The sequence below is a fragment of the Phyllostomus discolor genome, chromosome 7, assembly GCF_004126475.2.
Source record: "Phyllostomus discolor isolate MPI-MPIP mPhyDis1 chromosome 7, mPhyDis1.pri.v3, whole genome shotgun sequence".
In the NCBI taxonomy this organism is placed as follows: Eukaryota; Metazoa; Chordata; class Mammalia; order Chiroptera; family Phyllostomidae; genus Phyllostomus; species Phyllostomus discolor.
In genome coordinates, this window is record NC_040909.2 from 75293788 (window position 1) to 75318203 (window position 24416).

A 24416-nucleotide genomic window follows, 5' to 3' on the forward strand; every position below is an offset into this window, starting at 1 on the left:
ACATATTTTTCAAAGCATTCACTATTTTATAGGTATACCTTGTGCATTAACTCCCTACCTAAATTCCATCATTTTAATATTCTGTATATTGTTTATTTGAATATTATAACATGACTTCTTCTGGATGTAGCATCCATGCAAGTTGTCTCCAAAATCTAAGCACCATGTCTTCTCTAATTTGAACTACAATCTAAATCTATAACTTCAACACAATTAACTTGCAGCCTTGGACTATTCATGCTTTGTGTTGGATCCCCATTAAAACAAAACAAAAACAACAACAACACAAAAACCAAAATATATTGGCTGATTCAAATGGCAGCTGTAAGAAATTAACAAAATACACAACTACAGAAATAGCTGAAATTATGGAAAGACAAAAATTATCTTTGATGATCAGAAGAAAATTTACTCTCCAATTCAAAATTGTGATACAGAATCAAAGTTTTCTTAGAGCAGAAGTCACAGTACATTAACTCAAAAGTAAAATATATTTGATAAGCATGCATCAAAACTTAATATACCTAGAGTTAAGATCCTACTAATGTACTAAAATAATTCTAACAGCAGAGCTGTACCAGTTGTTATGCATAGGCAGAATTAATCAAAAGCCTTATTTCATGATGTAAAAAAAGGCTCTGATTAAAATTTTACACAATTCTGGTTGAATGAAGTCATGAAATTTAAATTTTTCTTATCCTAAGCTATCATCTTATACCTGTTTCTCTAAATAATGAAGCAACAGATGTAATCACAAAGGTCAGCACATAAATATCTACCTAGGTAAATGTAATAAAGCATTTTCTATTAAACTAATGGTAAGCATCTAGTCCTACAAAGAGGAGAAAATCTAATTCTGATGCACCTGTGTCTTATGGAAGAAATAACAAACACAAAATTTATAGAGAAATTTAAAAAGATACAATTTCATGTATCTTGTTTTCAGTCCAATTTAAAAAGATACAATTTCATGTATCTTGTTTTCAGTCCAAGATACATGAAATAGATAAAGAAATCACATATGTACCTCATTCAGGATAGGTTAACTAAATTAAGAGTATGAATGAAAAATGCGTTTTGGGTTAACTTGGCATTGCATACACTGGTATGAAAACAGCACATAAATCTCCCTTTACATCAACAATTATTGATAACCAGAGCTAAAGTTGAATTTTCTTTATATGGCAGGCAATAGGAAACTAAAAGGGTCCTAAATTAATCTTACTGATGTGTATTATTTAATAATCAAAAGCAGCAAAAGGTGAAATTTATTGACTTTTAAGAATTGCAGCAAGAAAGCCATTTTCTTTTATTTATAGTTCTTCCAATCTATCACGTGTAACATTGCAATCTTGGACTTAAGCAACATCTATAAACATAATCTTGCTCAAAAAAAGAAGTGGTAAATATCACCCTATAGATGTGCAATTTCCTAATTTTCTAAATGTGATATTAAGGCCCAGTGACTTGCTCGAGATCACATGGCTAATTAGCACAAGGCCTCAGACTTTCTAACTCCCCGCTGGTACTCTAATATACCAAAATACTTCTGGGCGAGGAAATATTTCTATAAACCCTCACACCATTAGGTATAATATTAAAAAATTTAGCCCAGTAAGAACATGAAACTTTAGCATAAATATAAGACTTGAAATTAGACCAGATTTATATATTGCAAATAAAATACCATATATAAAATCAATGGCATCTAGTGATTTCTAGATTGTTTTATGAAACGTAGATATAACCAATCAGAAGCTCAATTTCAGCACGGCTAAGTCTGGGTACATCCAAGCTTTGTTAATTTGTATGAAATTTCCTCTACATACCACATTTTGCCATGTATAATGCATACTTTTTTGCCCAAATTTTGAGGGAAAAATAAGGCTGCATATATTACATGGGTGGTGCTAATTCCATACCTACATGTTTTTAATTCCTTTTATTTATGCTTACGTGTTGTTAAAAGTGTAACTCTAGAAAGCATTAATGGTATCTGTATGCAAAACAATACCCTGGAACACGATAATCCATTTTGTTTCTAAACATAAATAAATAAATAAATGAATTAAAAAATTAAAAGATTTTTTTCCCCCCTCTGCAAGTTTGGGCCAAAAACATGAGTGTGCAAATATGCATGGGAGTGCACTGTACATAGCAAAATATGGTAGACAGAAATTACTGGGATTAAACACTCTTAATTCTTTAACAGCAACTTCATATTATTTCTTAGAACTATTTGTACTCATGAAAGAAGAATAACTAATAAACTTAGCAAAATGATCCACTAAGATGACAGGTTCATGAATAGCAAGATGCCTTTATATGTATCTCTCTTCTACCATGAGCTAAATTTATTGCTTATAGTAAATTGTGTTTCTTAATATCAACAAGGTTCTTCAAAAGGAGACTTGCTATCAATAATTTCATGAAAGATAATCTAGAAAACTTAAAATAATCTAGACACTACAAAAATGAAATGTTAACTGAATAAAACAAATGATTTTGTAGTAATATTTTCTGTGCAGAAAAAAAAGTATCAAGGAGACCTGCATATAATTTAAAAAGCTAACAAATTTCCAAGTGTCAGAAAGCTAATTACCAAGTTCTCTTAAATCAACCAAATAAAAATCCCCAGTATTCAATCATATGACAAGATGTCCAGAAGCAAATAGTTTCATGAATCCTCAGAAAAAAGAGAAAATTAAGGCTAAAAAGATCAAACACCAAGTGCTCATCAAACCTTTCGGTCAACAGAGCCTTTATTAACAACGCAAGTATCATTTGCCACAAGATATACAACTTTTCCTAATCCTTCAGTTCTTTTTCAGTATTTTAACTTAAGGTTACTTGTGGATATAACATAAAAAGTAACCTACTAAAATTGGTCAAAGTTAAACTTGGTTCTAGCTATCTACTTAACCATTAAGATCATTATTTAGGTTTATAATTGGAATTATTTCTCACCAAGTAGCAGAATATAATTCTTGCACTTGATAATCTTCTACCCTAAAATATGTACCAGTATGTCTTAAGAAGTTACTAAAATATATGCAATTAACATATTTAATTGCTTTCAATAAGCTGGAAAGTATAATGTTATCTTCTAAGAGGAAAATTATTTATAGAATTTGGTTCTGTATGGTTTTTGCAATTTCCAGAAACACTGGTCCATATTAAACTGGTCTTAAAGAACTAAGCTAAAAACTTATAGACCTTAATGATGGCTTTGCTTTACTAAGAAACAATAACATACCAAACTACAGTGCTCTTTTTCCATGCCTAAGCAGCGATTCTATAAGTTTTTGAATATTTTTGTCTGCTTAGTATAAGCTGAATGACCTCTTTAGAAGTTATATTTCAGTAGAAGACCCAGAGATGTTGGGCATATTTATTGGGACATATTTTAATTAACAGAATGTAATTAATACATTATATCAAAGTGCATTATAAGATTTGCACTACATCTCTTCATGTTTGTCATATTTTATTTTTAAAATTTTAAAAAAGATTTTATTTATTTATTTTTAGAGAGAGAAGGGAGGGAGAAAGAGAGAGAGAGAGAGAGAGAGAGAAACATCAATGTGTGATTGCTGGGGGCTGTGGCCGGCAACCCAGGCATGTGCCCTGACTGGGATTCGAACCTGCGATGCTTTGGTTCACAGCCCACGCTCAATCCCCTGAGCTACGCCAGCCAGGACTACATTTGTCATATTTTAAAACATTTCAGTTGGATGCAGGAAGGCTGCAATAGTTCAGGAAAGATTAGCTTTTAAGATCTGGGTAACGTTCATAGTCTTTTAAAACATTTAAATAACCAGAAGTATAATCACAACAAGGGATTAGGTAAGAAGGATGAATATTACAAAAGAAGCTTTATAAGTCAATGAAAGGACAGTACTTTGGATTGGCCAAAATGCACAGTACACATAAAATCAAGGTCATGTAGTTTACTTACTGACCATGTGACTACAGTTCAAAAAGTCACTGCTCCAAAAGCCGTACCTACTAATCTTCCAAAATTGCTTTTAAATAAAGTTCTTAAATTGTTGCAATAAAACAAAAGGACAAGATACTTAAACAATACTGCAGTTTATCAAAAGACACATAAGAAATTTCAACTCATGTCTTTGACAGTTATAAAAATCAATATTTGGCTAAGTTATAAACTTGTTTATAATGCAATTATTTGCGTACTTCTAGTAATGCTAATGACAGCTATAAGGTCAGAATAGGTTTTAAAAAAACACTAAAAACATAAAAATACATAGCCCCAATATTTACCTGTAGAATATTGTCCATTTATGACTAAATTTCAGCATGTTATATCACCATTGCTCTAATTTAAAAATCACATCCAAAGAATAAGGCAAAACTACCTACAAAGTGGCATATTTGTTTATTTCTCAATTTGTGAAAATGTCCTTAACTTGTTGATGTAACAAACAAATTTCAACTCTGCTATGCAAAAGAAGAGACAATAATCTGCTTTCCAATTAACTTTAAAGTTCAATTGCACACAGGCAACATGCTATATATGAAAAAAATTCTAACTGAACTACAGGTATTAAATACTGAAAAAAGTTAACAGTTTATTATAATTTATTTTATTTAACAATCTAAGAAGTTCGCAGCCATCAGCAGTTCCAGTGCAATTTCAGGTGCAATTGGGAATTCAGGAATCTCCGTGGAGCTGTTAGTGTAGCGAACCTTGTAAGTAAAATACATGCATACTTTTGATAGCACATGTGAGGGGATCTCTCTAAAATTGACTTCATTAGTTTCATTCTCAGCAAACTGACCTATAAAAGAAAAAAAGGTATGTTCATTATGGGCTGAATTGTATTCCTTTGAAATTCATATGTTGAAGTCCCAACCCCCCAGTATTTCAGAATGTGATTACTTGGAAATCGAGTGCTTCGTTTTTTCCTATTCAGGAAGCATTTTAAATGTGGAACGCTTCACAAATTTGCATGTCATTCTTGCACAGGGGCCATGCTATCATTCCAATTTTAGTATACATACTGCCAAAGTGAGCAAGGAGATGGGATCTTAAAGAGCTATTAAGGCAAACAGGATTATTAGCATGAACCCTAATTTAACGACTGGTCTCTTCATAAGAGACAAGCAGAGGGAAAGGCAATGTGAAGACGTAGGGAGAAGCCGGCCATCTAGGAGACAAGCCTCAGGAGAATCCAACCCTGCTGGCACCACAGTCTAGAATTTCTATCCTTCAGAACCACGAGAAAATAAATTTCTGTTGTATAAATTACCCAGTCCATGGTACTTTGTTATGGAAGCCCTAGCAAACTATTACGGCATGAAAAAAACAAACCCAAATAGCATTAAACAAAATATCAGAGTATAAACATACAAAAAAACTTTATTAAGACAGCACTTGAGATTCATCAAGACTGAATTTTAAAATTCTAATTTCTCTCCCAAACTTTGGATAGTTAGGGACTTTTTCCTAAGAATCTTCATGGAGGGATTCTTCAAGTGTGAGTAGGAATCAAGTTTTCATGGACCATCAAGAGCCCTGTGCTATACTGGATTGCCATGTAAAAATAACCAAGAAGTGAAATACTATTTATTTTAAAAATCTTTTCAGAAGTAAATGTACTGTTTCCCCCTTTAGTTTTTAAAAATATCAGGTTAATGAGATGATATCAGCGACTTCCCTTTATTTAGTAACACTTCATAAACAATTTGTAGTAATCTCTCAACATTTTTTTTAGCTATATAAAGGTTTTATTATCCAGCTTTTGTTACAGAAATATTTTCTTAGCAGTCAAGCACTAGCACTATGACCTGAATATAAAGGGCAGAAAAATACACTTTCTGAGAATGTAGTATTTTAAGAGTTTTCAAATGGATATATTGGCTGGAAGGTGGGGTGGGGAAAAAGAAGAGCAGGATTCAGCAAATAATTCACAGCAATAAGATAACTTCTGGTTTGCCAATACTGAAAATTTTCTTTCTTGAACATATATATTAAATATTAGCAATAGGCACTTATTAAGTGTTTGAGACTAAACAAATATTAGGTTTTTAAAAACATTTTATTAATTATGCTATTAAAGTCCCAATTTGTCCCCCTCCATGTGGTAACCCCATCTTCTCCAGCATCATCCACCTTAGTTCATATCCATGGGTCATGAATGTAAGCTCTTTGGCTTCTCCATTTCCTATATGCTTCTTAACATGCCTATCTATTTTGTACCTACCAATTTGTGCTTGTTGGTCCTTGTACCTTTCCCCTCATCATCACCCTTCCCCCTCCAAACTAATAACCCTCCAGATGATTTCCATACGTGTGATTCTGTTCCTGTTCTGCTTGTTTGCTTCATTATTTGGACCCACTTATTGATAGCTGTGAGTTTGTTGCAATTTTAATGTTCATAGTTTTGATCTTCTTGTTATATAGTTCCCTTTAGCATTTCATATAATGATGGCTTGGTGATGATGAACTCCTTTAGTTTTATCTTGTCTGGAAGCACTTTATTTGTCCTTCCATTCTAAATGATTGCTTCATTGGACAGAGTAATCTAGGTTGTAGGTCCTTGCTTTTCATCACTTTGAATACTTCTTGCCAGTCCCTTCTAGATGAGCCTGCTTTTCTCTTGCTGCTTTTAAGATTCTCTATTTTTGAGCTTTGGCATTTTAATTATGATGTGTCTTGATGTGGTCCTCTTTGAGTTCAACTTGTTTGGGACTCTCTGTCCTTCCTTGACTTGTATGTTTATTTCCTTCACCAAGTTAGGGAAGTTTTCTTTCATTGTTTTTTGAAATAAGTTTTCAATTTCTTGCTCTTCCTGTTCTCCTGGCACACCTATGATTTGGAAGTTGGCACGTTTTAAGATGTCCCAGAGGTTCCTAAGCCTATCAATTTTTTTGAATTCTTGTTTCTTCCTGCTGTTCTGATCAAATGCTTTTTTCCTTCCTTGTGTTCCAGGTTGTTGATTTGATTCTCAGCTTCACCCCCCACCATTCTTGGTTCCCTATAGATTATCCATTTTTCTACTTAATGCAACCTATATTTCTGCCTGGGTCTTTTTTATGCTGTCGCAGTACCCAATGAGTTTCTGGAGCATCTTGATAAGCAGTGTTTTGAACTATGCATCTGCTGGGTTGCTTATCTCCATTTCATTAAGGTCTTTTTCTGGAGTTTTGTTCTGTTCTTTCAGTTAGACTATCTTTTTTTGCCTCCTCATTTTGGCAACCTCCCTGTGTTGTTTCTGTGATTTAGGTAGTGCTGCTTTGATTCCCTGTATTAGTAGTGAGGCCTACTGTAGAAAAGCACACTTGCTAAGTTGCATGGGCCAGGGCCTTAGGGTAGGCAACCCATGTCACCACTGTTGTTCTGTGTGGGAGAGGGTTTGGAGAGGGGACAATGCTGCTGTCTGGCCTGTGGAGTTTTGCGCAGGAGGAAGCTTTCTCCCAGTAATTCCCCTGTTGCCAGTCACTTCACTTTCTCACCTTATGCTACTGGTGCCCTTCCAGCTGTTGCTGACTTCCTGAGAGGGCAGGTCTGCATGAGTCCCAAGTCCATTGTGGGCCCTTTAGGAGGAGTCTGAGGATCCTGCAGTTTCTTCTACTACCCCAACCCCCTGTAACTGGTTTTCACAGACAGACATTATGAGAATTTATCTTCCAGGAGCTAGAACCCTGGGCTGTGTGTGGTCTGAACTGGGGCTGGGAATCCCTTGTTCTTGAGGTATACCTGGTTTTTATCCACCACACATAGATGTAGGACTGCTGCTTCCTATCTCCATACCTCTCTACCTCCTGGCACCTCTCTGTGTCTTTGCCCCTCCTACCATCAGGAAGTATGTGGCTTCTTTAAATATTGGGTTGTTGGACTTCCATACAGCTTGATTTTCCTACAGTTCTGGGTGATATCTGTTTTGTAGTCTAGTTGTATATTTTGCTATAGTTGTACTTGAAGGTGAGGTGTGTTTACCTACGCCTCCATCTTGACTGGACAAACATTATGTTTTCTTTTTGAGGTGAAATTCATATTACACAAAATCAACCATTTTGCAGTGTACATTTCACATCCCACCTATCTTGTTCTAAAACATCTTATCACCCCCCAAATAAAACCCTGTGCCCCTTAGCAATTACTCATTTCCCTACCCCCAACTTGTACTTTCTATTATACCAATCTACTTTCTATCTCTATGGATTTAACTGTTCTGGATATTTCATACAAATGGAACCATAAACTTGCTGCCTTTTGTGGATGGCTTCTTTCATTAGGCATAATGTTTTAAAGGTGCATCCACACTGTAGCATGTATTAGTACTTCATTCCTCCTTATGCAAAACATCAGTTTTGGGCTGAAAGTTTGATAAAGCTCTTATTTGTATTTTTATATCCTCACCCGAGGGTATACTCTTTAATTTTAGAGACAGGGTGGGTGGGGGAAAAGAAGGGTGAAGAGGGAGGGAGAGAGAGACAGACAGACAGACAGACAGACATTCATTCATCAGTTGCCTCCCATATACTCCTTGACCGGGGATCAAATCTGCAACCTATATGTGTTCTGGACTGGGGATCAAATCTGTAACTTTTTGATGTACAGGATGACTAAAGCCATTTTTAAATTAAAGGAGAATAAGCTTACAAAAAAGAAAAAATCCTTTAATTTTAATTTTTAACAGAAATTTTTTGGTGTGTCCATAATTTCCCTGCTAAAGTACATCCTATTTCTGTCCAGGAGAAAATGATTCAACCCAGGAGCAAGGAGTCCTGCTAGCACCCAGACGTGGGTTCCTAAGTTCCCAATAGAAGACACCAGGGCTCTTTGTAAAGGGGAAAAAAATCTTTTTTTCATTCTTTTCCTGTACAGACTGTATTTCACAGTAACCAAATAGTTTTTTAAAGGAAAAGTCTAATTAATAACTGTAGAAGAAATTATGCATTTAGAAATTCAGTGTTTTGTAACCACAAATGAAGTATGTCTCAGTGGTAATCACAATGAATGCTAAAACCATTATATGAAAGTCTAACTGGAACACTGTTCATGGATGAATGAGCTTGATAACCCTGGTTCACTAATCAATGTTGACATTGCTAAAAGATGTGTTACAGAAGAATACAATAATACCAACTATGAAGTATTATTGCCTAGTAAAATGAACCAGCTACTAATCAAGCCTCTGGAGTTCTAATTATGAGTTTACAAGATGAAACATTAAGTCTAATCAGGATTTGGACATTGTATAAATGTACCTGTTTCTTTGTAAAACTGATGGTCTGTAAAAAAGGGAGAGTATAGGGGGACTATCAAAATTTTGTAAATGAAATGACAATGTCAGAGATTTGCTTGAAATATTCTTTAAAAAGTGAGAACAGATGAAACAAGATTGGCAAAATGTTGATAACTACTCACGCTATGTACATGGAGGTGTATTATTCTATTTCCATGTATGTTTTTAAATATCCATACTAAAAAATATAGAAAAGGAATTGCAAGAAACACCAAAAAGCCAGAACAATTTCTTGGAAAACAAAGTTGGAAGCCTCACACTCAATTTCACACTTCTCAATTTCAAAACCCGAGAAAGAAAACCATTCAATGGGGTAAAAAATGATGTCTTCAACAAATGGTACTGGTATGTCCACATGTAAAAGAATAATCATACAAAAATTAACTTAAAATAAAAAACATAACTGTAAGAGCTAAAACCACTGAACTCATAAGAAAATATAGGGGTAAACTTCATGACATTGGATTTGGCAATAGATTTTTAGACAGGACTCCAAAAAAACCCCTCAAAACCCACAAAGAACAAAAAGGATAAAAGATAAACTGGGCTTTATCACATAAACTTTATTGATTAAAAGACACTATTAAATGACAACCCACAGAACGGGAGAAAATATAAGCATGTCATGTATCTGATAAAAATTTAGTGTCCAGAATTTATAAAAAACTCTTACAACTGAACAATGAAAGACAACCCCATTAAAAAGTGGACTTGAAGAGACATTTCTCCAGAGGATACATAAACAGCCAGCAAGCACATGAAGATATATTCAACACCATTAGTCATTAGGGAAATGCTAATCAAAACCACAATGAGAAACCACTTCATACCCATTAAAATGGCTGGAATAAAACAACGGCAAATAAAGGGTGTGGACAGAAAACCATATGAGGAAGGCCTCATACATTGCTGGTAGGAACGTAAAATGGTTCAGCCACTGTGCAAAGTTTGGCATTTCCTCTAAAAGTTAAACATAGAAATTACCATATGTTCCAGAAATTCCAATCCTCAGAAAATTTTTTTCTTGAGGCAAAAAAATTACCTCAAAGAAAATGTTAAGAGCAGACATTTGGGAGGTGGTAACTTCTACAGATAAACCTTAGAAATAGGAGCACAAATCAAGAGTCCTGTGTTGAAGAAGGTGGGCATGGAAATTAACCTAGGGAAATGATCCTTCCTATTACAAACTAACCAATTTGGTTTTACTGAAACTAGGGTAAATAGCTATAAATTGAATATGGCAGAAACCAACTTTTCCCCAATGCAACATAATCATGCCATATTCAAATATTTACTGTCTCTTTTAAATGTCTTACGTCACTTAACCCAACTTAAAAATACATTCATCAAACACTGAAAGTGAGGATAAATGAAGAGAAAATAAATCTTCCTACCTGGGCCACTCAACATGGCTTTTATTGTTCCTGATGTTAGTGCATGTTCCCTCTTTACAATAAATTCGTGACCATCTGAAGATATCAATTTGACATACATGGCATCAGGGGCCTTCGCAGCCACCATAGGTTTTCTCTTCTCCATCTAAAGTAAAGTAGTAAAATGATTTTTGAATCACAAAATTTACTGGCAATAAATAGGTTTACCAACGTTTGAAGAACTCACACCAGAAAGATTTCTGGAGGGTAACAGCGACCAAGATTTTAAAGTTTTTTAGACTTCTTATTTATTATTCTCTATACATTTTCCAATGTCAGAGTAAAGTTTACATTCAAGGATTATACTTTCGATGAAAATTTACCAATATTTTTCAAGGAAGTATTACTAACAATATTTTTGTGACTATAGCAGCACATTCAAACTTGAAGATTACACCATGTAAGCTCAACTTCTGATGAGTCCAAATTGTAAATGTTAGGGCTTCCTTTGCTCAGGAATTTACTCTTGATCCACACAAAATTATTATGAAAATAATATACTGCTTAAATTATTGCGCAAATGAAAGTAATGAACACAAATGTCAGTCTTTAAAAATGGAAAGTAGAGGTGAGGAGACAGAGTGCCTAGATGTCACTTGCTCCAAGCACACCCATTGCTGTCATGCTGCCTTCGGTTAGCTCAATGTAAACTTTCTGGGGGAGTATGTATTTTTGTATATTCCTTCAAGATCTTTCTCATATGTATAACTTCCACAATACTGTACAGACAGAATTTTAACATTTATGGTTACCAATATCTGAAAGAAAGTTTCTTATGGCTTATTCTAAAAATTTAGGGAGCCCTAGAGAGAAACAGAAACACTTTTAGTATTTTTTTGCAAGGTAAACATTTTATATGTCTTTTGGGAAAGTTTTTAATATCTTAAGGTACAATTTATTCACTAGTAATAAGTTTTATTTGGTACATGTTACTAACCTGTCCCCAAGAATACACACTAAACATAAGCTGTTGATTTCAACAACTACTTTCAGTCTACTTGGACCGTTTTCCAACTTGCATTCACTGACATCAAAGGCCTACCTTTGAGAAGAAAAGCCAGCTTCTACTAGTTGAAATACTTACCCATTATTTTCTTATGAAACTTACCCATTATGTTCTTATGAAATTCTACTTCACTTCCACAGGAAGTTTAGCAGTTTCCTGAAAATATAACAATGCTATATTAAGACTAATGCTGAAATAACATGTTTTCACTATTATTTAGTATGTCTTTGGTGTTACAAGTCTCTCTGTCTCTCAAGCAAGAAGTTCCAAGCCATGCCATAAATAGCATCAAGTTTCTGAACACCTCAGACAATAAAGTTGAGATACAGATTTACTGTTTTATTTTCCTTTAAGGTAACTATTGTGACAATAATTTAAAAAATACAGATACTTTTTATTTTTAGTAGGACCTAGACTGAACTTTAAGAGATCCTTGGCCTTAATCATTTTCCTATACACACTGTTCAACGTGATACTGGTAGACACTGAAACAAATATTTGCTGAACAAATGACAACTTGATAAATACAAGAATATGAAGTAGCTCTCATGAGAATGAAAAAAAAAATCAACCTTGCGCTCTTCTTATGTAAATGTGTACATCTGTAATACATTTTACTGTTTCATCCCTTCTGCATATAGGCTATCAAAGTTCTGAAATTTAACAGTAGAGTGGTAAAAATGTATACTTTTTAAAGAAATCTTACATTTTAAAAATAAGGTGATTGCTAAATGAAAAGGGTTCATGTTTTCAGTAATTTGTATTTTAACAACCTTTTTTCAAAGGAGGATTTTATTAATACCAATATCATTTTTATGCCATTATGAGGCAAACAGCATACCCTCATTATCCTTTTCTCTAAGAAATTCCTGATCAATATTTTAATTCTACCCTTAAGAGAAAGGTCAATAAAATGAACCACATTTTAGAGCAAGAAAGGAACTTGGAGATAACCTATGTCATCCCACACCTTAAAAAACGAAGAAGATGAATGACTTGTTCCACATAGCATTGTAGTGAGAGCAGAAATCAAATTTATTAGTCTGGTACACTTGCTAAGCACTGAAAGATATTTAAAGTATCATTTCTAATGTGGGGTTAGGGCAGCAGTGCCAATATAACATTACCAAAAATTTGAGGGCCCTGTTAAGTGGTAAACATTGGATTAAATGCCTTATATTCATTACCTTATTTTACAATGACACTTTCACAAGGGAATTATTGAACCAATTTTAAATATTTCATTTACTTATTTTTAGAGAAAGGGGAAAAGTGGTAGAAAGAGAGGCAGAGAAACATCAATTTGTTGCCTTTTGCACTCAACACCCAACCTGGAACCTGGCCTACAACCCAGGCATGTGCCTTGACTAGGAATCAAACCAGTGACCCTTTCCCAGGCAGTAAGTACAGTACTCAATCCACTGAGCTGCACCAGCCAGGGCTACTCCCCATTTTAAAGATGAAGAAACACTCAGAGGCTGCTACTTGCTCAAGGCTTCTACAGTTTAAGTGGCAGCTCAAGGATTTAAACCTAGCTAGGTAGGTTTTATAGGCCAAATCCCCTTCCATTTCCATACTGTCAAGGTTAAAAAATTCTGGCTCCAGTTGAAACTTCTTATCCACAACTGCTGAGAGCTGCTGATATATTTCCTTAAAACCTTGTCTAAAATTTAAAAACAGTACTATGTCATTTTATGATAATAATGGTAGGCAATTAAAAATTCATCAGTAACTACTTTCTTCTGTTCATACTGCTTTGTAATCATTCTTCTAAAACACAAACAAAACAAAAAAGGACAAAATGCTAGGAAAGCCAGAACAAGAATTTCAAGTGCCAACTTTTCTGTCTGCGAAATTTTCAGAGCAAAATATCTAAATGTTTAGTTAACTAGCAGTAGCTAGGCAACCATGCAAAGTCAAATCATAGAAGCCCTCTGGGTAGCAACAGTTTCTCCAGACTTCTTAATATAGTAAATCAATATCACCATTTATACAAGGGTTAAAGGGGGACGGGGAACATTCCCATAACTAATAAAGAGTATATCAACAGCAAGAATTAAGGGCAAATACTAAATCTGAGATAGAAGCTAAAAATATTTAAAACATAATTAAATTTGGACTTAACCCACAAATTACCTATAGAATCTAAATTTGAGGTGGCAAAAATCTGTTTGAACATTTGAGCATGTATTTTCATAACTGAGCTGAAATATAGAAATGTGAATTAGGCAGGTAAAAGCAACTGGTCGAGGAGCATGTGCTGAGAGCAGGTTTAGGTAGAAGACAAAGTGTAAACAGAGGCCTGACTGAGATGTCATTGTACCCTCAAAGTATTACATATAAACATTAGTCTTTCAAGGTCTTTAAATTTTTTTGGTAACAAATAGGAATTCTAGGTAAGCCTAGGGCCTACAATGAAATCAGTTTTGAATCTAGTATCATTGAACACTGAAAAGATCTTTGAACAGCCTGTCCTACATCTGATTTGAAATTTTCATATACTTATTGCTACATGGATTTTTAGATTATATTTTGTTCCATCAACCTGTTTATGCCTGACAAATATCCCCAGTTTTAATTACAATAGCATTATAAACATGTTTTGCTATACGATTAGGCAATTCCCTTTCTGTTACTACACATTTCTTGTTAGGTCTACTTTTGGATACAGTTTTCCTATTATACTTTCTGAAAGGTTATTGCTGGAGTTTTAAAAAAAAGCTTTTAAATTCAGTAAGTTTATCTTGTATCCCTCCATCTTTGCTGAACTCTCATAATAGTTCCAAGTTTTTAGTTAATTTGCTCAGATGATTTAAGTAGGATTCTAGTAACAACCACAAATAAATCTATTCTTTGTATCTTTTTTTAACATTGCATATTTACAAAGAAAAAAATGTAGATGTCTCATGTCACTCACAAATATACTGCAGATTAAAGTACCAAATGTAAAAACACCACTCTGGAAAAACAGATGAAAAAATACGAATGGCTCATAGACCTGTAAAAGAAATGCTTGGTCTCAATGGTAATCAGTAAAATGCAAACAAATATTCAACTTGCTAAGAATCGGTGTTGAAGGGGAGGGGAAACGGATGAGTACCAAATAAAAGGCACAACAGTTGTGGAAGGCAGCTATAGAATTGTTAGGAGACCAATTCTTCTTGGTATCTACTTTAGAGAAACCCTGGCATTGTGTGCAAAGGCAAGTAGGTTATTTACAATAGTATGTGTACAAGTGAAAAACTGAAAATACCTTAAAAGGTTCACCAATTAAAGAATGAGTTAAATAAAAAACAGTATATCTGTACTTATAAAATAAAATATTATGAGGCAGTGAAAAAAGAAAAAAGTTAAATCTGTATTTGCTATGACATAAAAATACCAAAATAAAATTTTATTTTATTTTTTGCTGTAGCCTGAAGTGGTACGGGTTGGATTCCCAGCCAGGGCACATACCCAGGTTACCAGCATGGGCTCTAGTCAGGGTCTATAATTACTTTGGAATCATTAAGCCTTGGAGTCAAAGAAATTTGCTATTAAAATGGCCTGATGTAGTTAGATGTCACTGCATCAGTTCCAGAGCTGCCTGAGTACCCCAACCAGGGACTGAAGCTGCAACCCAGCTATGTGTCCTGACCAAGAATTGAGCCCATGACCCTTCAGATTATGGGACAATGCTCCAACCTGGCCACAGGTCTGAGTCACAATGGCCACAGCAACATTGAGGACAATTTTAAATTAAGTTGTTTAAACTGGCAGAAGGCCAGCTTGAAAAAAAACTGAAAAAGAAGCTGAATTAAGATCCGGGTCAAGATGAAGACAATAGGTAACCACACTTCACCTCCATGCACAACTTCAGCAAAAATTACAACTAGACTACAAAACAAGTATCACCCAGATTCGTCAGAAAATCAGTATGCATGGAAGTCCAACAACCAAGGATTTAAAAGAAGCCACATTCATCCAGATGGGTGACTTTCCTACCACAGGCCACACTACTAAGACGGAGTTAAAGGAGCTCTATCCGATACACAGAAACAAACACAGGGAAGCTGCCAAAATGAGGAGACAAAGAAATATGGCCCAAATGAAAGAAAAGAACAAAGCTCCAGAATAAGAACTAAATGACATGGAGATAAGCAACAGTTCAAAACACTGCTTATCAGGATGCTCCAGAAACTCACTGTGTAATGTAACAGCATAAAAAAGACCCAGGGAGAAATAGAGGTTTGCATTAAGTGAAATAAAGGAAAATCTACAGGGAACCAACAGTAGAGGGGTTGAAACTGAGAATCAAATCAACAATCTAGAACATACGAAAGAAAAAAGCATTCAATCAGAACAGTAAAAAGAAAAAACAAAAACAAAAACAAAAAACAAAAAAAACCCTGAAGCTAGAATAGGGAGCCTCTGGGATGACTCCAAATGTACCAAAATCCAAACCACTGGGGTGCCAGAAGGGGAAAAGCAAGAAATTGAAAACTTAAAAGAAAAAAAAAAAAAAAAAGTAAAAGGGGAAGAAAATGTTCCTAATTTGGTGAAGGAAATAAACAAGTCGAGGAAGGACAGAGTCCCAAACAAATTGGACCCAAAGAGGACCACGACAAGACACATCATAATTAAAATGCCAAAGTTTAAAGAGAAAGTCTTAAAAGCAGCAAGAGAAAAGCAGACACTTACCTACAAGGGAAGTGCCCTTAAGACTCTCAGCTGATTTCTCAAAAGATACTTTGAGTACTGGCAAGAAGTACTCAAAGTCATGAAAAAAGCAAAGACCTACAACCTAGATTCCTCTATCCAGCAAAGCTATCATTTAGAATAGAAGAACAGATAAAGTGCTTCCCAGACAAGGTAAAACTAAAGGAGTTCATCATCACACCAAGCCATTATTATATGAAATGCTAAAGGGAACTATATAAGAAAAAAATAAAAACTATGAACATGAAAGTAAAACAAATTCACAACTATTGACAACTGAATCTAAAAAACAAAGCAAACAAGCAGAACAGGAACAGAATCATAGAGATCATTTGAAGGGTTATCAGCTGGGAGAGGGAAGAGGGGAGAATGAAAGAAAAGGTGCAGGGATTAAGAAATACAAATTGGTTACATAATAGACAGACTGATGTTAAGAACCATATAGGAAATGGAGTAGCCGAAGAACTTATATGTGTGACCCATGGACATGACCAATAAAGGAGGGGATTGCTGGAGGGAATAGGGATACCTGGCAGAGGGGCGCAAAGCAGGAAAAATTGGGACAACTTTAATAGTATAATCAATTAAATATACTTTAAAAATTTATTTTATTTTTACCCTCACTTGAGGACATGCTTATTGACTGGGGAAATGAGGGAGAGAGGGAGAGAAACATTGATTGGTTGTCTCGTACACACCCTGAATGGGACAGGACATAAACCTCAACCTGGGCATGTACCCTAATTGGGAATCAAACTGGACCTTTTGGTTCATAGGACAACGTTCAATCAACTGAGCCTCACCAGCCAGGGCTAACCCTTTTTTTCCTTAATTTTGTTTTTCAATTACAGTTTACATTTAACATTATTTTGTAAAAGTTTCAGGTGCACAGCGCAGTGGTTAGGCAATCATATACTTTACAAACAGCTCTCCCCACCCCCAATATTTCTAGTACCCAGCTAGCACCATACAGAGCTATTACATTATTATTAATTGTATTCCCTATGCTGTACTTTACCTCCCCATGCCAAGATAAAACTGTTCATTTTTTAAATTATTTTTATTTTCAATTAGGGTTGACGTATATATTATATTAGCCAGTGATTAGACAATACATAATTTATTAAGCGATCATTCTGATATAACTTGTACCTGACACCATACATAGTTTAATATCAGACTGTTATCAACTATATTCCCTATGCTGTATTTTAGATCCCTGTGACTCTTCTGTAACAACCAATTTGTACTTCTTAATCCCCTCACCTTTTGGCCTAATCCCCCAACTCCCTCCCATCTGGCAGTCACCGTGAAAACTTCATTTTTTAAAAAGCAGTCTAGAATGACACATATAGTTTGATGCCATTCTGTAAAATAAGTGACTTCTTGCCTATTGATCATGTTTCCTGCAGATAAATAAATGCATAAAAACACATGTTCCCAAGTGTAAATAACTAGAAAACTATGATTTAAACCTTATTTTTAAAAAGCAACAAATAAGCATGCAGAATCAAGCAGCAAATGAAGGGAACGATGGTCAGTCAGCCTGATGATTATTAACTATATGTAATATGATTAATTGGAAAACAAAGTAAATTATATTAACCAAAAATTAACTAATGTTCAGGCTATTTGAAGAGGTTTTGGCCACATAAAAGAAATTGACAGAAGTTAGGACACAATTCCAATCTACAAAAAGACATCAAAATATCCTGCCTAGCATGTGCTTATAGTGTCACTGATTTCATGTCTCTGAGGATAGGTTTAAATGTCCAGAATGTCTCATAATGATCCCGCTATATTAACTCTTAGGTAAATGGTCTTAGTATTAATACTCTTAGCAAACAGTATCCTTTCTCAGGTTTTCCTCCACTGTACAATTCATAGTTTTCTCCACTATTAACTACAAATGTTTCACAGAAGCCTTATAAGCATGTCTTTTTAGATGTATCTGTCACCAATTACTGGTAGTTGTAAGTTTTCCAAGGCAGGAAGGTTCTTTCTTTGTCACCCACATATCTAGCACACAATGGTAATTATGTGGTAATGTTAACAGAGTAAAGTTCATACAATAATGTACCGGCCACACAGTATTTTCCTCAGCTTTCCAACAAAACAGTTATTCAATGGCACCATGCTTTTGACCAAGGTTGATTCTTTTCATATTTTTCCTTGATTATGGCCTCTAACAAACTGAAACTTTCAGATAACCACAATAAAAACTGTTCTTTCTCAGAAACATCTATTGAAGTTTACTGAAATATTATGGGTCATATTGGGGGAATAAAGTGCCCAAGAAAGGGGAGAGCATTCCACCTTTCACAACAGAATTAAGTCTGAATTCTAATTCTTTTTTTTTTAAGACATACCAGGATCAACCATTCTTTCTCTATATTCTAGGCATTTTCCTCCTTTTTAAAAAAAATATTTTATTTATTTATTTTTAGAGAGATGGGGAGAGGAGAAAGAGAGGCAGAGAAACATCAGTGTGTGGTTGCATTTCATACGGCCCCCACTAGAGACCTGGCCCGCAACCCAGGCATGTGCCCTGACTGGGAGTTGAACCCTTTGATTTGCAGCTTGTGCTCAATCCACTGAGCTATACCAGCCAAGGCTGAATTCTAATTCCTTTTTTTTAAGATTTTATTTATTTATTTATTTTTTAGAGAGGGAAGGGAGGGAGAAAGAGAGAAAAACATCAATGTGCGGTTGCTGGGGGTCATGGCCTGCAACCCAGGCATGTACCCCAACTGGGAATCAAACATGCGACACTTTGGTTTGCAGCCTGCGCTCAGTCCACTGAGCTACGCCAGCCAGGGCATGACTGCGCTTCTTGAATTCTAATTCTTTCTTTTTTTTTTTTTTAAAAGATTTTATTTATTTATTTTTAGAGAGGGAAGGGAGAGAGATAGAGAGAGAGAAACATCAATGTGTGGTTGCTGGGGGTTATGGCCTGCAACCCAGGCAGGTACCCTGGCTGGGAATCGAACCTGGGACACTTTGGTTCCCAGCCCGCGCTCCATCCACTGAGCTACTCCAGCCAGGGCAAATTCTAATTCTTAAAACAATTATATTTTAAAGACTTCCAGGGCATAGACACATTATGAAATTATAACCAAAACATCAGTCTCACAATTCTTCACACATACATAAATTGTTAGTTATAAAATAAGTATGTAAAACATGTATTCCTGTACATGATTTCTGGAATTTCAAGTTTCCTACAATTAACTTAGTTATCTTCACATTTCTATCTTGAGACTCAAATAGGTGATAAGACTTGTTTCTTCACCTCCTAAATTTCAAAAAAAAAAAAAGGGGGGGGGGGCTAAATTGTGTTTTAAGTTCCTCCCAACTCCACCATTTCATGACTGAACTCACCAGTAATTCATCTTCCCTCTGCAACAAATGCCTGGAATTCCCAATTTCCCATCTTTATTAAACAGAGCCGCTCCCACACAGCACAGAGCTTTCCAGCTGTGTTGTGTTCCTACTGAGTATATCTCATCCCTGTAACCTATAGAATCTCCCTTATGATCTCCAAACTCCTTTGTTTGGTTAAAAGTATGAGCAAATAGTCTCACTACATAGTGTATACTTAAGTATAGATTCTTACATTATAAAATGACTTAAAAGAACCTTTAAAATACTGGGCTAAAAATGAATATAAAAGAATAAACATTTAGAGCAAGCCAATTAAAATGGATTAAGACATTACCAGTGTAAATGCAAAGATTTTCAGGTTTTCTAGTACTTAAAAATATACAAAAACCCTGCAAAACAAGACTTTTACAAGACAAACTAATACTACTTTAGAACTTGATATGTAAGGCTGATTATAACTTCTGATTACAAACTATTGCCTAATTATATCACAAAATTATCATAAGGTAATGTAACTGGCATCTCCATTTGAAGTTTATATATATTTATATATATTTTTTGGAATAGAAGACAATTATATTTTTCTTATATTTATTTGTTTAACCTGCTATTAAAGAGTTCATCAGGATTGGCACCACCCACGTTTCATTGTCCTTATATCCCCTACCTCCCTGCTCTCTCTAATTTACCCACCCAAATTCCAACCCTGCCAAACCCAATTCTCTGTCTAGCTCAGGCCTCAAAGAACAGAATATGGCTGGAGAAAAGAAACAACCATATTGGCTGATCTTAATTTTAATTTCATGCCCATATCCTTTAAATAACTACTTGGATCCTCCTAGCAAACTGGCTTGCCTACTCTGAGAAAATTTACAGCTTCTTTGAAACCTCCAATACCCCTCTCTTCCCTGCCCTGACCACTTATTTTATCAAGAAAATGGAAACAGCCCTGGCTGGCGTAGCTCAGTGGATTGAGCGCAGGCTGCGAACCAGGCATCGCAGGTTTGATTCCCAGTCAGGGCACATGCCTAGGTTGCAGGCCATGACCCCCAGCAACCACACTTTGATGTAAAATGAATACAATCACTAAGCCTTATCTTTCCTCTTCCATCCTACCTGCATGTATGATAGGGGACCCAACCCCCTCCCCAGAATTTAATGATAAAATTTGTGTATGTCTTCTCACACTTTTAAACTTCAGTCACTTTCAAAGTACTCTCCATTTGATGCCACACACCTATCAAGACTTCCTACTGCTCAAAACAATTTTTGAACTTTGGATTTTGATGCCTTTTAGAGCTTCTGCCATTTTTTGTTTCACCTCTTCCACATCAGCAAAAATGTTTCCCTTTGAGGACTTTTTTTCATTCAGGAAACAAAGAATTCGCTTGGAGTGAGACTGGGTGAACTGGGAGAGTGGGGTACGAGGGTCATGCCGTTTTTGGGCAAAAACTGCTGAACACTTAGCGGTATGGGCAGGTGTGCTTGTAAATCACCCATCATAGAATTCACTGAAGTGGAACACAGCCTCTTGCAACAATGCCAACTGGCATACTGATTACAAATGGGTTCCTAGAACACTCACCTAAGTGGGGGAAGCCTTCAAGGGACCCACCCTCCAGAAGACAATTCTAGTTTTTGGGGTCCCCCTCCCCTGTATACCATATACTGTCTACCCACTTGTTTCAAAAGTAAAGTAGAAACCATCCTTCTATCCAAGGCCAACCATTCCATGTTAAGGACATGTATCCAAAGATTCTCTTGCCATTATCCCTAACAACTTATAAAAATGCTGTAATATCCCTATAATTCATTTCTCCTTAACCCACTCTGATCACTTTTGGCCCACGAGTTCATTCAAAGGGCTCATCAAATTTCAACTACTTTACTTGGTCACATGATCAATTTTTAATCCTCTTCTTATTTGGAGCAGGGTTTTGCAGTAGACTTACTGCCTCCTTCCTGAAGTTTCCTACTTTTAGTGTTATTCATGTTACACTTTTCAGCTTCCATCACTGTTTGCTTTTCTGACCACAGTGCTCCCAGTCACCTCCCTCTTCTACATTAACACTCTCTACTTGATGTCCTCCAGTCCAAAGATTTAAAATATTACTTGTAAAGTTTGACTCCCAAGTTATCTCTTTAGCCAGACATATCCCCTGAGAAACAGTAGTCCAAATCCAACTTGGCTACTACACATATTCTGAGCTGAATACTAGTTATCAAACTCAGTACATCCTTTAAAGAGCTCCTGATTTATTCCTCAGGAACCAGTGCACCCTCACCAGCCTTCCTAATTTTAGTTCACCCAGGTGCTTGGGCAAAACAATCAATTTCTCAAAAGAAAAAAAAAAAAAGTTTTTTGTTGTTTGTCTGTTTTAGTCCCAGGCATGCAAGTAAGGCCCATTTGGCTCCATCTTAAAATTACATTCTAAACCAAACCACTTCTCACTAACTTACAACTCAACACCTCTAGTTTAAGCCACCATTTCTCAACTGGACTATAATTGAGCCTCCTTAGGAGCTGGTTTCCCCACTTTCTCCAACTTGGTCTATTCTCCACCTAGAAACTAGACATCAAAAGTATAAATCAGTTGTTACTCCCATGCACAAAATCCTCTAATGGCTTCTCATGACAGACAGAAAAATGATTATCAAGGTCCATCTTATTTAGACCTTGCTAATCACCCAGAACTCATCTCCCATGACTTTCCTTCACTATGCACCAGCCACATTGGTGTCCTTATAATAGGTCAGGTTCATTCCTCCCATGAGGTTGCATTTGCAGTTAATGCTATCTAAAATTTCTTCCTGCGTATTTTCCTCATCATTTTGGTCTTCAGGCAAAACATCAGCTCCTCAGAGAGGTAGATATCTTTTTTGTTCACATCCCAATCAAAATTAGACAACCCCAACCTACTCACTCTGACTTAATCTAACTGTAATCTTGCTATATTTTCTTCACATTCATCACCCCCTGAAACTGTTATTTGCATACTTTCTGGGTATTCTCTCTTTCTTCAAGTTCCAAGAGGGCAGGACTATACAGTGGCATATAGTGGATGCTCAATAAATATTTCTCTAATGAATGGGACCATTGTTTTTTTTAATAACCAAGGCTTTAAATTTCAGGCATCACTGGATGGGCTTTTTTGATATTAGTGTAAATGTTTAGCACAGGTTAGCTAAAATGCATTAACACGTATTAGTGTAACTGCAAAGATTTTCCAGATTATTTTCTAGTACTGAAATATCTGCCCCCCAAAACTCCAAACAGCATTTTACAAGACATAAATTAATATTATTTTAGAACTTGATATATAAGCCTGCATAACTTCTGACTACAAATTACTGCCTTATTACAAAATTATCATAAATGCAATTGGCGTCCTTAATTAAATTCACATACGCTTATATACATATGTTTTGGAGTGGCAGATAATAAGTCTCATAAACAAGGAAAAAAGGAGAGCCATTTAAAAAATAAGTTTGAAGCCCAAACACTGGCTTTATAAACAATAACATCCACTATGACTGGGACCACAGCAGTATTCTTGCCATTGTATTTCCAGAATGAATGAACCCACGTGTAAATTGGTTAACTGATGTAAACGAGGTTAGAGATTTGTCATTTTAGTCCACTCAACAGAAAAACTACATGGGGACCAAAAAGCAAATTTGGCAGTCTGAAAATGAGCTTTTAAAGCCTCTAAAGGATTTCAGTTGTTTTCTACACTGAAGGCGATGCAGAGTAGAAATGCTGACAGTTATGACACGAACTCCACAGCTACAGGTTACTAAAGGGGTTTTAATTTCATAAAGAAACTCAGGGACCGCTGCACTTGGCACTAGATACCTCCTTTCAGGTAAGACTGGGAGGTAGACGCGCGACATCCTGAAACCACTAAGTCGGCCAGAGATGGCCCAGTAAGTTGCCCACAATGTAAACTTCTCGGGGTCTCGCAGCTAGAAAGAGCGAGGGCCCTCTAATATCACTGGGGACTGCTTCCAAGAAAAGAACGAATCTTAGTGTATGTGAGAAAAGGAAAAATAAAAAGCCACAGAGCTGCCATATCCTAACTCCACCCTCCGCGTGCTCAGCCCACATACGGCCCAGTCTCCCGGCCGCCGCCCCTCCTTTCGTTCGTTTCCTAGCCCACCGAACCGCGCCGGGAAAGGTCCGGCCGTCCTCTCCTCCCCTCCCCCAAACCAGAGGCAGAGGAGGCCCGAGAAGGTTGGGAGCTTCCGTTCCTTCCCCGCCCAAATGGGAAGAGGTGGGCAGTGGGGAAACGAGCGCGCCCCGTACAAGCCCCTGTCGTCCTCCCTGAGGACCCAGAGCTCCGTTCCCACCTAAACTCGAGACTCACCAGTTAGCACCGCAGCCACTGCACCAGGTCCCCACACACCGCCACAGCCCCCACTCCAGGGCTGCCCCCCCACCCCAGAAGCCTGCTGCCGTTCGTTCCGGGGCAGTTGGAGGAATTACTTCCGCTGGGTCACGGACGCTTTTTTCTTCCCCCGCCCCCCAACACGAGGGAGATTAGTATCTGCTAAGGCAGTGCACTGAGTGTCGCCCGCTTCCGTCCACAGGAAGTGCACACGGCCCCTTATCTCAATGCC

The 24416-nt window shown here is 36.3% G+C and overlaps 1 protein-coding gene and 1 pseudogene across 1 annotated transcript; both read right to left on the reverse strand.

Moving 5' to 3' along the window:
* Nucleotides 1–4076: 4076 nt before the first annotated feature.
* Nucleotides 4077–24301, reverse strand: ELOC (elongin C). The gene is made up of 4 exons (XM_028518313.2): nt 24164–24301; nt 11817–11870; nt 10670–10814; nt 4077–4802 (listed from the first exon to the last, which is right to left on the reverse strand). Exons 3-4 carry the CDS (start codon nt 10812–10814, stop codon nt 4612–4614), a joined length of 336 nt encoding a protein of 111 aa, XP_028374114.1. The 5' UTR covers nt 11817–11870; nt 24164–24301; the 3' UTR covers nt 4077–4611.
* LOC114502171 lies at nt 4946–5040 on the reverse strand (annotated as a pseudogene).
* Nucleotides 24302–24416: the final 115 nt, after the last annotated feature.